This window comes from Bos javanicus, chromosome 2, assembly GCF_032452875.1.
Source record: "Bos javanicus breed banteng chromosome 2, ARS-OSU_banteng_1.0, whole genome shotgun sequence".
Classification (NCBI taxonomy): Eukaryota; Metazoa; Chordata; class Mammalia; order Artiodactyla; family Bovidae; genus Bos; species Bos javanicus.
The window spans coordinates 85538054-85551735 of record NC_083869.1 but is presented as its reverse complement, the minus strand read 5'-3'; the positions used below and the strand labels follow the sequence as shown (position 1 = coordinate 85551735).

Genomic DNA, 13682 nt, shown 5'->3' with positions numbered 1-13682 from the left:
CTGGTGGGCTTCCGTCTATGGGGTCGCATAGTCGGACACGACTGAAGCGACTTAGCAACAGACTTGATCTGGAGCATTATGCTGTATTGATACCCCCTTCTGCAGCTTTTAAGGAATTTTGTTTTTTTTAATGCTGTGTGTGCGCATGCTTTTCTAATCAATTTGTTAATGTATTGTGTTTAAGACAACTAGTGTATCTGTGTCTCTGATGAAAATATATTTTACTTATTATGGAACTTAAAGCTGGTTATTGTATAATCTGAGTTTTATTTCATTATTTAGTTTTTAGCTCCCAAATAATCTTTAGTCTTTTATGTATCTACATGTATGTTCTCCTTAAAAAAACAATTATTAAGAAGTAATTTTTTAATGATTATCTCAAGACCAGTTAAATGACATTAAACCCATTGGGACTAAAAAACCATTCAAGTTAGAGACCTTAGTTATTTTAGTATGGTAGACCAAACTTCTATAATATTCACTTATGCAGATAATGGCACTTAAACAGTAGAATTTTACATTTTACTCATTTAACTGCCCTAGGTGTGCATTTAAGTGGTGGGTGGTTTATGAAGGAGGCTCAGTAAAGGACTCAGGCTCCCTCTTCTTGAATGCCTTACCCAAAAGGTTGCTTTAATCATCACTGTTTCAACCCATAGGAAGGGAGGAGAAAGAGCATGGAGGGAGAGCAGTCAGGCCTGGCAGTGGCACATATCACTCTTTTTTACATACTGTTAGAGTACTTAGTCACACCTTAGCGTAAAGAGACTGAAATATGCATTCTAGCTAACTGTGTAAAAATGGAAGAAGATTTTGGTGGACATTCAGCAGTTTTTACCACAAAGATTATGAGTAGCTAACTTTATTATTTGTGTTGACTTTCCTTTTTTTAGCTCTAACACAGATATTAGACTGAAGGTAAATTAGCTTTGTGTCCTAGTTAATAGTAAATGATGTCTACACTGAGTTCTTTTTTTACTGAGAATCTAATGAAACCTTAGAACCACAGTGAACTCTGGTTGTCTCAGTTTTTAAAGTAAGTTGCCAGCAATAATTCCTAAATAAGATATCTAACATTTATAAGTTCATTTAGTAAGCTGTAGATTTTCCTTCAACTGTAGAGCCTGGAACCCAAATACACATTGTTATTGGCAGAGTACCAGGATTACAATGACTCAGTGACTCCTTAGAAGTTATAAATACCTTTTTTTTTTTTTTAATTAAAGAGGCATGTTAGGCCTTTAAATTTTCTCACACATAGCATTGTTAGTTTCCTGTTTTCATTTTATTTTGACGTTTCCAGGGAGAACATCTCATTGTGTCTTTGACAGTGCAGAGAGAGAGATGATATGAAAAATAATATTAGATTTACTTAATATTCCCCCATTGTATGTAAGATGCTATTCATTCACGAGGAGGTCATTACCTTGTATAAAAAAGTTCTCTAGTTCTTGGAGATTGCTGGTCATTGTTAGGAAACCTGAAAATAGTTATATGTTTTACTAGGCTTTTGCCCTTCTGTCTCTAACCAGTAGTATATATTGCTAATCATCTAGAGATTTTTTTTCTTAAATGAAAGTCTGTACTCCACTTATAAAAGTCTGATTTGGTAGTTTTGTGATTAGGCATATTTATTTTGAATAAAGTCTCACCAGGCCTAGGTATTTCTCAGATATATCCTGATTAGAATTAACATCTTAGAATTTATTAAGTGTCAGTCTAGTCAGAACTAAAATGACTGAAATATCTATTATAATTTACACATACACTATGATTTATTAAAAATTCATAAACTCAACCTCTATTAGAGTAATGAGGAGTTAGACATTAAACTTCAATAAGTAACATGTAGATGTTTTAATAATTTTTAAAGAATAATTTAAGCTTGACTAAGTAGTAATGACAAAGAGAATTATTTTATGCAGGAAATATTGTAATATTTTGGGGTCACCTTTTTATAAGACATTTTAAAATGTCTGTGCATCATAAAATAGTGAAACTAATGTTACATGTTTCTAAATATTAGCCTATAAGAATTTCAAGCCTGTTGAAGAATAACAAATGTGCTTTTCTTAACTATGATTTTGTTTCTTTCCTTTTAGAGTTCAGCAGTGCCTAAGACATGGGTCTCAACAGACCACCTCTCCATTGTATGGTAAGTTAATATAACTTATTTTGGCAGTTTGTGGCGGTCGTCTTTTCTCATGAGTGAATTGATTGGTTTGTTATCTTTCTTAGAGCTTTATCTATAAATAAATAAGGGTTTGGGAGAAAGATTAACTTAGGGGATTAGAACTTCAACCTTTGTTCTTGTCCTGGTTTGACCAAGATGTCCTTGACAACCTATAAAACCATGCCTTGAAGAACCAGTAGCTTTAGTCTCAAATGAAGCTAATGTCAAATGTCAAAATTTTGGGATTTGTCATGTTGGGCAGAATCAAAGACCCTTGTCCAATCACCAAACTCAGGGACTTGATTACTGCAGCATTGATTATTCTGGAGCAGCACATGGAAAACCAAGTCGGAATTAGATTTATGCTTAATATAAATAAATAGATGAAATAAGGGGCAGGAAATACATAAACCCTAGTATCTTATCTCTGTGTCCGTTGGCTTAAAGATTCTCTTTTCACCTTCCTCTGGCTGTGCAATCAGTGGTGTCGGGAACACAACCATTCAGGCATGTGAAGATGGGATAGACAATATGCCTGTGTCTGGGGTAGACATGGATATTTAGGGAAGACAGAGCAGCCGGATACTTTTCTACTCTGAAATATCTGGGAAGATTAAATTTACTTTATTTAGATAGGTTTCAGCTTTAAGACGGAGAAGGCAATGGCACCCCACTCCAGTACTCTTGTCTAGAAAATCCCATGGACAGCAGAGCCTGGTAGGCTGCAGCCATGGGGTCGCTAAGAGTCGGACACATCTGAGCAACTTCCCTTTTACTTTTCAGTTTCATGTATTGGAGAAGGAAATGGCAACCCACTTCATTGTTCTTGCCTTGAGACTCCCAGGGACAGGGGAGCCTGGTGGGCTTCCATCTGTGGGGTCGCACAGAGTCGGACACAACTGAAGCGACTTAGCAGCAGCAGCAGCTTTAAGATGTATGCTTAATACTGATGATTTGTTAAATAATTTTAGAGTTCACAGCATTAAAGGAAATTTCTGTATTCCATTAATTTTTGTTTTTTATCAAAGTATATTTATGTTTGTATCAAAAGTATATTTTTAAAGAAAGTTTCATTTGTAACATTTTATTCTTCAGGTGTAAACAATTGCAATTGACTACAGTTCGAGCATTCTTTGATCTTATTGATGCTGATACTAAACAAGTATGTATTTTTAAACTAAAAGTTACTTCAGTGAAGTAAAACTTTTTGTTAGAGCAGTGAAAAATTTAATACATTTTTTTTACTTGGATGATAGTAGAAGCCTACACCTTATATTGACTGTGATTAGTTTCAAATGGAAATATCTTTGTTTATCTGTAATCTTTGATCACTAGTAATAATTAAGAATGCAGTAAAATTGAAAGAATGAAAGATACCATAAATCTTCCTCAGTTCTTCCCTTTTACTGTTTAACATTTGATATATGTCCTTCTTTTTGGGGGGAGTGGAGGGAGAAGGAAATGGCAACCCACTCCAGTATTCTTGCCTGGGAAAAATCCCGTAGACAGAAGATCTGGCTTCCCTGATGGCTCAGATGGTAAAGCTTCTGCCTGCAGTGTGGGAGACCTGGGTTGGATCCCTGGGTTGGGAAGATCGCCTGGAAAAGGAAATGGCAACCCACTCCAGTACTCTTGACTGAAAAATCCCATGGATGGAGGAGCCTGGTAGGCTACAGTCCATGTGGTCACAAAGAGTCGGAAATGACTGAGCGACTTCACTTTCACCTACTTTGGAGAAAAAAGTTACTTTTGTTTTTTGTATTATTTGTCATTATGGCAGGTTTTGGGAGTTCTTTCCCCTGAAGGCTCCAGTTCTTTGAGAAACTATTATGTGTGGTTTCATTCTCAGTAGTTCTCTAGGTAATGCTTTCCTTTTTATTGTGTCTTAACCTTGCTCCTGTAGCATTTTCTCTTAGGAATAAGGTAGTGTATTCTTTTCTTTACTCCTTCAGAAAGCTGCATAACTATCATCAGAGAGAATGAGTGATAAAAGAAAGACACAAATTGATCTGTTTTACCACATTTTAAATCACAAGATGCCATATTTAAGTTAGTGTATTAAAGTAAATGAGCTTTATAGGTTTAACACTGTTAATATTGCAATTGTATAATCATGGAATACAAACATTTTTTAGCTTTTCAACATTGTTTTAATTGTGACTCTTTAGCTATGACCAGTATGTTTAGGAAAAATCCAGTTTCAGCTGATAACAGATGAGTTTCAGACAGGTATATACTTTAAAAATGGTAAATCAAACTAATTTTAACAAATCATATCTTGTTTTCCATTAAATTCTAAAATGAGAAAACCCTAATACTGGCATGTAATAAATTATAATTTTGGATGGGTGTTTTACAGATACATTTTAAGGGACAGAGGAGAAATTTTTGACTAATACTGTTAAGAATCAAAATACTATGAAACTGAGCTTTTTTTTTTCACTATATATGATAGACTAGACTAAATATTTGACAATAAAATGTTAGGATATTTTACTAAACATTAGACACTAAAATGTTAGGATGTTGCCCTGCTTCTCAAGAAGCATTCAGTTTAGGAAGAAAAACATACATACATACAAGGGAACTATAACTCAAAGCGTAATTAGTATCAGGTTAAGCACTTAGAACAGTGCCTGGACCAGAGTAACTGTTGACTTTATTATTATTGGAACTTCCCTGGGAGCTCAGCTGATAAAGAATCCACACTTGAAACAAAGTTTCATTAGGTCATCACAATGGATATAAAAGGATACAGAATGTATCAATGTTCTTTCTAGATAACTCAAAATCCCAAGAAGAAATTGTCCGTTTTGAATCACCATTTTATAAGACACCCAGCAAAACACTTTGAGGAAAATCCATCAATAATTTCTGACTTAACAGGTTGGTAGTAATAACATTTTAATTTTAAGTATAGTTTTGGATATTATTTTAGGTAAATTTGTCATTAGCAGACAAACTCTTTGTAATGCTTCTGCTGTTAAAATCCTATTATATTTCATTAATTTCCCTGTGCTGATTTCTTATGAGGTTCTTGACTAAGGGAAAAAATTAAGTGATTTATAACATATTGCTGATAAAAATTTTGTACTGAAGATAATATGACAGTAACTAAGTTTAGAAGAGTTAATTGCCTCTGTTCTCCTGACAGCCACTTAAAATCAATGCTACATTATTCTTGACTTAGTTTCTTAGTATCATTCTTTAGTCTTCTGGTTTAACAGCATATCTTTTGCTGGTAAATTTTGTTTTTAATATGTATGTCATACTCTACTTAGGTTGGAAAATATTTGTTTACTTCTCTTCATACTTCTTAGAGTTATACACCAAATAGTTTTTAAATGCTTCACTTGATCTGAGTGCTGGTGATGAGTATATGGAGAACATCTCCTTGGATTTTATATTTTAAAATAGCCGGTATTCAGGGAGATGCTTTTTTCAAATCCTGTTATGATTGAGAAGTATTCAGTAAAAGAAATCACTTAATATTTTTTAAAAGCCAAATAAATTAATTTCTTTTACCTTAGGAACATCTATGTGGGTTCCAGTAAAAGTGTCCAAATGGACATATGTGGCTTACAATGTAAGTACACCACCAATGGACTTAACAACTTTTTTCCAAAATATTTTAGTATTTCTCTTTCAAAGTTAGACTTTTTAAAGAAGATAACCACTTGTCTTTTCCCATATTAAATCAGTTTAGTAATAATTCCCTAATATCTAGTCAGTGTTCAATTTTCTAGTTTTATCATAACTGTCAAATTTTTTTTATTGTTTCCTTGTTTTCCAGTTTGCTTAAATCAGGGTACAAACAAAATCTACATAATATTTGTTGATATATCTCTTACTCCTCTTTAAATTTCTAATATCTCCTTTACCCTTTTTTTCCTTGCAGTTTATTTGTTGAAAAAAAAAGTCATCTGTCCCAGAGTTTCACAGTCTTGATTTTGCTGATTGCATTCCTGTAGTGTCATTCCGTATATTCCTTTGCCTACTCCTTCCTGTGACTTGGTAGTTGAGTCTAGATGCTTCATCAGATTCACATTTTTGTTTTGCTTTTCTTTTTACTAGACTCTCTTTTTGTGATGTTAGCAGCTATTATTGATGAAGAAGGCGTAGAGTCATTAATTCATTTATTGCAAAAGTAATAAGACTATGGTTTGATTATTCCTTCTTTATTAACTGAAATTCTATATAGAAAACTTCTCATCTACTAAATTTATCTAGAGTGGAGCAAATAGATTATGAAGAAAAAGATGATAATTCTTTGTATCTTAGGAGATTATATTTACTGGTTTTCAGAATAGTTGGTTCACCAACACCCTCCATCAGTGATCATAAGATTTTGGCGGAGGGGAGGGGAGCAGTTTCCTCTAGTGTTATTATGAACTCAGACATTTCTGTGTTTCTGTCTAAACTAAAATACTAAAATTGCCCTATCTTTGATATTAAAATTGCTATTAAAACTATTGTGTCTTTGACCAGTGGAAGCCATTTCAATGTAGGCTCCTGGATCTTTTTGATAAAGCTGCTCTCTAGTTGTCTTTGATGTTTTCCTCACTCTAGTATGAGACAGTATTTTAGCTCATTGTGTAACGTTTCCCATCCCAGATCTTGAATCTGGCTTTTTCTCAAAGTAGCTCTCCCTAGTTTTTGGTAAACAATGTCTAAAAACCGTAACTTGGGCACTTACAGGTGTTATGAGTAGTGCGTTATCATTTTCTAAGGCCTTTCCAATGAGCAGAGCTAAGAAATGTCCGGTCATAAGGCCAAAAACCAAACCCAAACAAAAAAAAACACATGCATCCATACTGATGCTTCGAAGACAAGTTCAGGTGTACAGAGTTTGTACTGTTTTGCATCTATATCTTCTTTTCATTCCTAGAGTAATGGTTCTCAACACCAAGAATGATAGAATTAAAATAATTCATTAGAATTCATTAGAATAATTATTTTTTACTTTGTGTGAATTTTTGAATTATGAAATTATCTACTCTCACAATAGTTTTATTGTTTTCCCTCTTGTTTTTAGGAATCTGATAAGATATATTTTACATTTCCCCTTGCAAATCATAGAAAAATCTACACTCATGTCTATTGTCAGAGCACCATGCTGGTAAGATAATTGGTACACTTTTATGTAAATTTTAAAGACTGACTATTGTTTATTTTTAAAATTCAGCTTAATGGATCTCATCTTTAGCTATGAACTATTATTAAACCCATTTAATTGAAAAACATTTATCTGGGACAGACAGTATTGATTGAAAAGTACTGATCAAAATGTTTCTATAATTGGTATACTGTTAGCTTGTACTTTGCCTCTAGCTTAGGTTTTTCACCCTTTCTACCTTAGTTTCATTGTGTTTAGGATGAGGGAATTCAGTTCAGAGTTTCTTTAGTTCTAAAATTATGTTAGTACTTTATAGAATAGATACATTTAAGCAAAACTGTTCTCTGTTTTATAAAGTAAATCCTGTTTTTCCATTGACTTCCATACTGAAATTTGGAGTACGTTTTATACCAAAATTTCTCTGAAGTAGTTTAGTAACTTTTTGTTACAGTGTTACCCAGATTTACAATGTCAGTATGATGATTTTGTTTGTGTATTTCTTTTTAATGAGTACCTACTATGCTACAAATATGTTATATGCTTTAGCATCTTTTCTTATATTAGAACTTTAATAATTTATCAACACTTCTTGCTTTGAGGAATTTGTCTCCCAATTTGGGTGCTTTGCTCTCTATTCTGATTTTTTTCCCTCATATCCTAGGATTCTTCACTTTATATTTACATCTTGCAGAATTTAAGTTCCCTCATTTCCTTTTTGTTGGATTATTTGTATTTTTTAGGACTAGAATCTAATATGTCACTTAGTTGGTTGATACTGCCATTTGATATATAGTAAAGTCTTTACAAGAGTTGGTAGGCAGGCATTGTGGGCTAGATAATACTATGCTATGCTATGCTATGCTATGCTATGCTAAGTCACTTCAGTCGTGTCCGACTCTGTGTGACCCCATAGACGGCAGCCACCAGGCTCCCCTGTCCCTGGGATTCTCCAGGCAAGAACACTGGCTAGATAATAGTGAATACTAATTTTAGTGGATTGCCACAGTTATGCCCTCTCAGCCTAAAATTTGAATGAACAGTTTATCCCAAGAGAATCTGGCCCTGAGGGTGATGGCTTACAACATCCATACTATTCCAAATAAAAATGGCAGTATTATATTGAGAAAAATCTTTGCCAAAGTGCAGATTTATCTGTTTGGTTCATTAGAGGACCCCTTTTCTGTAATAAGATCCATGGATATGTGGAGAATTTTAAAAAATCTTTTCAATTTTTGTCATAGACGTTTTCAAACATATAAAAGTAGAATATAACTGTAACAGCTTTAACTGTTATCAACACTCTGCCATGCTAATTTGATTTAATCCTTCCTCACTTTTTTTGACTAAAGCATTTTTAAAGCAAAATTCAGGTATTTTATCATTTTATCCATACATGTTTCAATCTTTCTAACAGATAAGAATTTTACACATTATTATAATATCATTATTTTATCCACCAAAATTAATTACATATTCCTTAATATCATATGGTATCTAGCCCATGTTCAATTTTCCTTTGTTCATCTAAGTTTTAAGTTGGCTTATTTGAATCAGAATCTAAAAAGTACATACATGGCATTTGATTCATAGATCTTATGTCTCTTTTATAACAGTCCCCTCTTCTTTCCTCCCATGCCATGCATTTGTTTTGGGTTTAGTTGGTTGTATTCTTGTGGTATCTTTTAACATGTATTTCTATCCATTGTGTTTTCTGTAAACTGGTAGGTGGGTAGATCTAGAATCTTGAATAAATTTTTTTGGGGGTGGGAGTGTTTTATAAGTAGAGCTGCATACTTACCACATCAGTAGGTAAGTGGTTGTCCCACTTTGAGTGACAAAAGAATCAGTGCACTGATTTGTCAGTGAACTCAGGTCCTACTGGCGTGATCCATTATAAAGTTCCTAGTCAGTCCTTCATCTAATGATTTTAGCAGCTGTTGAAGACGTCATTTTTTTTTTTTTTTTTACCATAGATAGATATTTTTTTAGATCTATAAATTTTATGATCAAGTAGCGTTTTCTGTATACTTCAGGAGTTAGCAAATCCTGAGTGACTTTTTCTCTGATTTTTAATACAAGCTTTATAATTAGCTGAGGTAAGAGTGTTTACTAGATAACCTGAAGTTGTTCTTTTGATACCTTCTAGGTTTTAACAACACTGTCTTAGGGTTGGTTTGAATAACACTGTATTCAATCTGTTAGTGACTGAATCAGAATTCCCTAGACACCAAAGTAAGTAGTTTGGAATATTGGCAGTTTTCATAATAAAGGCTATCTTTGATATAGGCTCCTTTAGTAGCTGTGAAAACCAATCGTACAAATGGGTTGGATCGAGAGGTTGCTAGATTTTCTTTGTCGAGGCCCATGCAGTTCTCTTCTGTTGCCTTGTTTTGTAATATGCTTTTGTACTGGGAAGCACAGATAATTGATAAAGAAGTCAGACAACTATTTTGTCAGCAGTGGGGAGTAGAGAAGTACCACATAGTTCTTGTTTTCTTTCAACTTGCTTTTCTATATTCTTGAAAAATATCTTAAAATTTTATTTAAACTCCATGAGGGCAGAGACTCAATCTGCTTGATTCATCATTTTTGTTGAGGGCTTGGCATAATTCCTTGGCTGCGGATTAGGTTTTATAAATACTAGTTGAATGAAAGGGTTGATACTTTTATTGTCCTGTCTATATACTAAGGGATACTAAGGGAAAAAGTTGTGCTGTCTCTGCAGTGTTTCTTATTCTCTTATGCCCTGGTAGGAGTTCAGTACTGTTAGATCTTGGAGCAGTGCTCTTACTACTTCATTAAAAGTTGAAGTGGCAATCTTTGGTCATAGTGTTTTTAAATAACTGAAGCTGAATATGTAATATTGTTAAAATACCACAACCATCTCTGCAGTATTCCCAATCTGCACTAATAAAGTAGCAACTAAGCTTTAGTCTTAAACCCTTGGAATTATGTTTCCATCCAAGCACAGTCTCAGTTGCATAAAAGTAATTTGTCTCATAATCAAATGAGAACTCAAATGATAAACTAAAAAGCTCTATTAGATTGTTTTTAATTACTTGACTTGACTCTGGCTTTTTTCCCCCTCTTTGTATGAAAGTCCACTTGTAGTTCATTCTTGTTTTTTGTTAAAATGTAGGTTACTTTTTTTGTAATTTCTATCTAATTAAAATGTGGACATTGCTGAACTCTAAATGTTTGTTCAGATATTAGACTTGCTTAGCAGTATGCTATGGAAAGATTACCCATCATCTCATCTCTCATACTGCTGCTCCAGGTTACTTGCTTACCTGTCTGTGTTAACTTTAAACTTCTTTGCCTACCATTGACCTGTTTGACTTTTGAGACCATTTTGAATACATTTCTGAATAGCAAGTTATTATTTTATGTTTCTTATGCCTACTGACCCTATATCATAAACAGTGAAATGCTTATTTTATATAATTATTTTCTATAATATTATGTTTTGTTTGTGTTATCAATCAATAGGATACAAATAGTTGGATTTTTGGCTGCATAAACAGCACTTCTATGTGGTAAGTGTTTTAAACAAAAGGCCTTTTGTTGTTCATTTTCTTAACATAAGATATACTCAAATTACACTTTCAGAATTGCTTCAAGTATACTTATTGTCATTTTGCTACCATACTAAATTATAATATTGATTTTAAAATTAAAAATAAATAAAATTAACATACTAGTAATTTTTGTAAACATTGGTAGTTGGTTACTAGGAAAAACTACTTTCTGTGCCCAAAAGGACTATGTGGATAAAGCGTATCGTGTTAAACTTATCAGACTTGACTTCATTAGAAGTGTCTCTGATAGGTCCATAGATGTTTTCTTGTTCTGATGCTTATTTATAATTTATAATACTTTAATATATTTGTCCTTTAATTATATTTTTGTATGTATTTCCAAGCCGGCAAGGGGTTGATTTATCATGGAAAGCTGAACTGCTGCCAACAATTAAGGTAAATTATGGCTTTAGAATGTTAATATCCAGATGAAAAAAATATTTGAACATATAGGCATATACAATATGTTATTTGATTAAATTCATCTAGGTAATAAATAAATTTTGAGATTTGCTAATGTACATTTTAGAAATATTTTCTCTAGAAATACACTTAATAAAGAATAGCTTGTGTTTTATTTTTGTTTTTTTTAGCTTTCATAGATGAAAACAGGTCATCATTCCTAAATAAAATTAAATCTATATGTTATAGCATCATAACAAGAGATAGATAAATTTTAAGATTTAATTTGAGAGTTTGTTTAGAATGGTCTGTCTTAAAATACTAAGTTGAGTATACTCAGAATTTGTTTTGGGAAGTAAGCATCACAAAAAGACACAAAACAGATTTCAATTTCAATATTATCTGTGGCTAAGCCCTTCAGTAACTATCTACTTTTATCTGAGGTTCCATAGAATTTATTTAATAATTGCTAGTGATTTCCTTAAGCAGTTGTGGCAGGTCAGCAGTCTTTACAAAAGGTTAATTTGCATACTCAACAAAATCTGTTGTTGAAAAATAGAACAATTCTAAAATTTGATATTAGAAAATGTCTGTTCTAAATTCCACATTGTATTTATTACACTGATAATCATGTGCCAGAATTGATAGTTTTAATCTTCAAATAAATCTATACTTTAAAATATATTGTCAAAAAAATACTGTCATAATGAATACTATATTCATACAGTTGAATGTGAAGTCCTCTGGTTGGTCCTGGTCATCTCCCAACTCGTTATTTGTCCTCATGAATGTTTGTTTATCTGTATGTATAGTCAAGTCTGTACTATACCAAGGAGAGGAATGATGACAGAATGAATAAAGCAAGTCACTTACACTTGACTTTGGAATGATTGCAGTGATGTATTTTCTGTCGCGTTGGTCAATCTTACTTTGTGCATATTTATTCATGTAGCTTTGTTTTCATTTGACAAATAACTGATTTCACTCACAAGAACATTTTTAAGGTCTCTCACTAGTTCTTTCGTAACTGTCTACACAGGAGCAAAACAAAAACAAAAGTAATAGGATGTACTTACTAACAAGTCATTCATAAGATATGTTAAATATTTCCTTCAATTTTCAGTTTGGATATCCTCTTCAGTCTATAATTTAAGAGTTGTTCATGCTAAGTCACTTTAGTCGTGTCCAACTCCTCGCAACCCTATGGACTGTAGCCCACCAGGCTCCTCTGTCCATGGGATTTTCCAGGCAAGGATACTGGAGTGGGTTGCCATTCCCTTGAGGGATCTTCCAGACTCAGGGATTGAACCCACGTCTCCTCTGGCTCCTGCAAAACAGACGGATTCTTTACTACTGAGCTACTGTGGAAGCCCAATTTAAGAGTTAGAAAGAAATGATGACCCAGAGGGATGGGGAAGGAGGTAGGAGGGGGGTTCAGGATGGGGAACACGTGTACACCTGTGGTGGATTCATGTTGATGTATGGCAAAACCAATACAGTATTGTAAAGTAATTAGCCTCCAATTAAAATAAATTTATATTAAAAAAGGAAATAAATGATTAAAAACCTGATAAAATGTTATTTTATTAACTCTTAAATAATAATATTTTTATATTATTTTTTAGTCTCAAAAATTAAACAATGTATTTATATAGTTTTAGTCCCCTGTGTTATTTTTTTCTAAATGTAAGAAACAGCTGGCTGAGCAGTAGGAGAACAAGTTCTTCCCGCTGCTTACTTTTTATAGCGGATGCTATAAGAAAGTCCTGGGTGGCATTAAAAGCCTGCTGGATTTGAGGAGAAAAGTGGAAGAGAGAAGTTAGAAAGGAAGGATTATAATCTTCTGCTATCTTAGTTATTCTCAGTTGAAGATGATTATAATTATTAAATGCAAGTAAACTTTTCCATTAAAATGAAAGTCAAAATCACGTATATTCATTTGTTTGTGTTCAGTTCTGTTCAGTCGCTCAGTCATGTCCGACTCTTTGCGACCCCATGAATTGCAGCACACCAGGCCTCCCTGTCGATCACCAACTCCCGGAGTTCACTCAAACTCATGTCCATTGAGTCGGTGATGCCATCCAGCCATCTCATCCTCTGTCGTCCCCTTCTCCTTCTGCCCCTAATCTGTCCCAGCATCAGAGTCTTTTCCAATGAGTCAACTCTTCGCATGAGGTGGCCAAAGTACTGGAGTTTCAGCTTTAGCATCATTCCTTCCAAAGAACACCCAGGGCTGATCTCCTTCAGAATGGACTGGTTGGATCTCCTTGCAGTCCAAGGGACTCTCAAGAGTCTTCTCAAACACCACAGTTCAAAAGCATCAATTCTTCGGCACTCAGCCTTCTTCACAGTCCAACTCTCACATCCATACATGACCACTGGAAAAACCATAGCCTTGACTAGACGGACCTTT

The 13682-nt window shown here is 33.7% G+C and overlaps 1 protein-coding gene across 1 annotated transcript in view; it reads left to right on the top strand.

Moving 5' to 3' along the window:
* Positions 1–13682, top strand: part of PGAP1 (post-GPI attachment to proteins inositol deacylase 1) — a 76259-nt gene that overhangs the window by 29815 nt on the left and 32762 nt on the right. The window contains exons 6-12 of the mRNA XM_061440870.1: positions 2103–2155; positions 3269–3335; positions 4954–5059; positions 5704–5759; positions 7209–7292; positions 10779–10825; positions 11212–11263. Coding sequence (XP_061296854.1) covers positions 2103–2155; positions 3269–3335; positions 4954–5059; positions 5704–5759; positions 7209–7292; positions 10779–10825; positions 11212–11263 — 465 coding nt within the window. The remainder of the gene's footprint in view (positions 1–2102; positions 2156–3268; positions 3336–4953; positions 5060–5703; positions 5760–7208; positions 7293–10778; positions 10826–11211; positions 11264–13682) is intronic.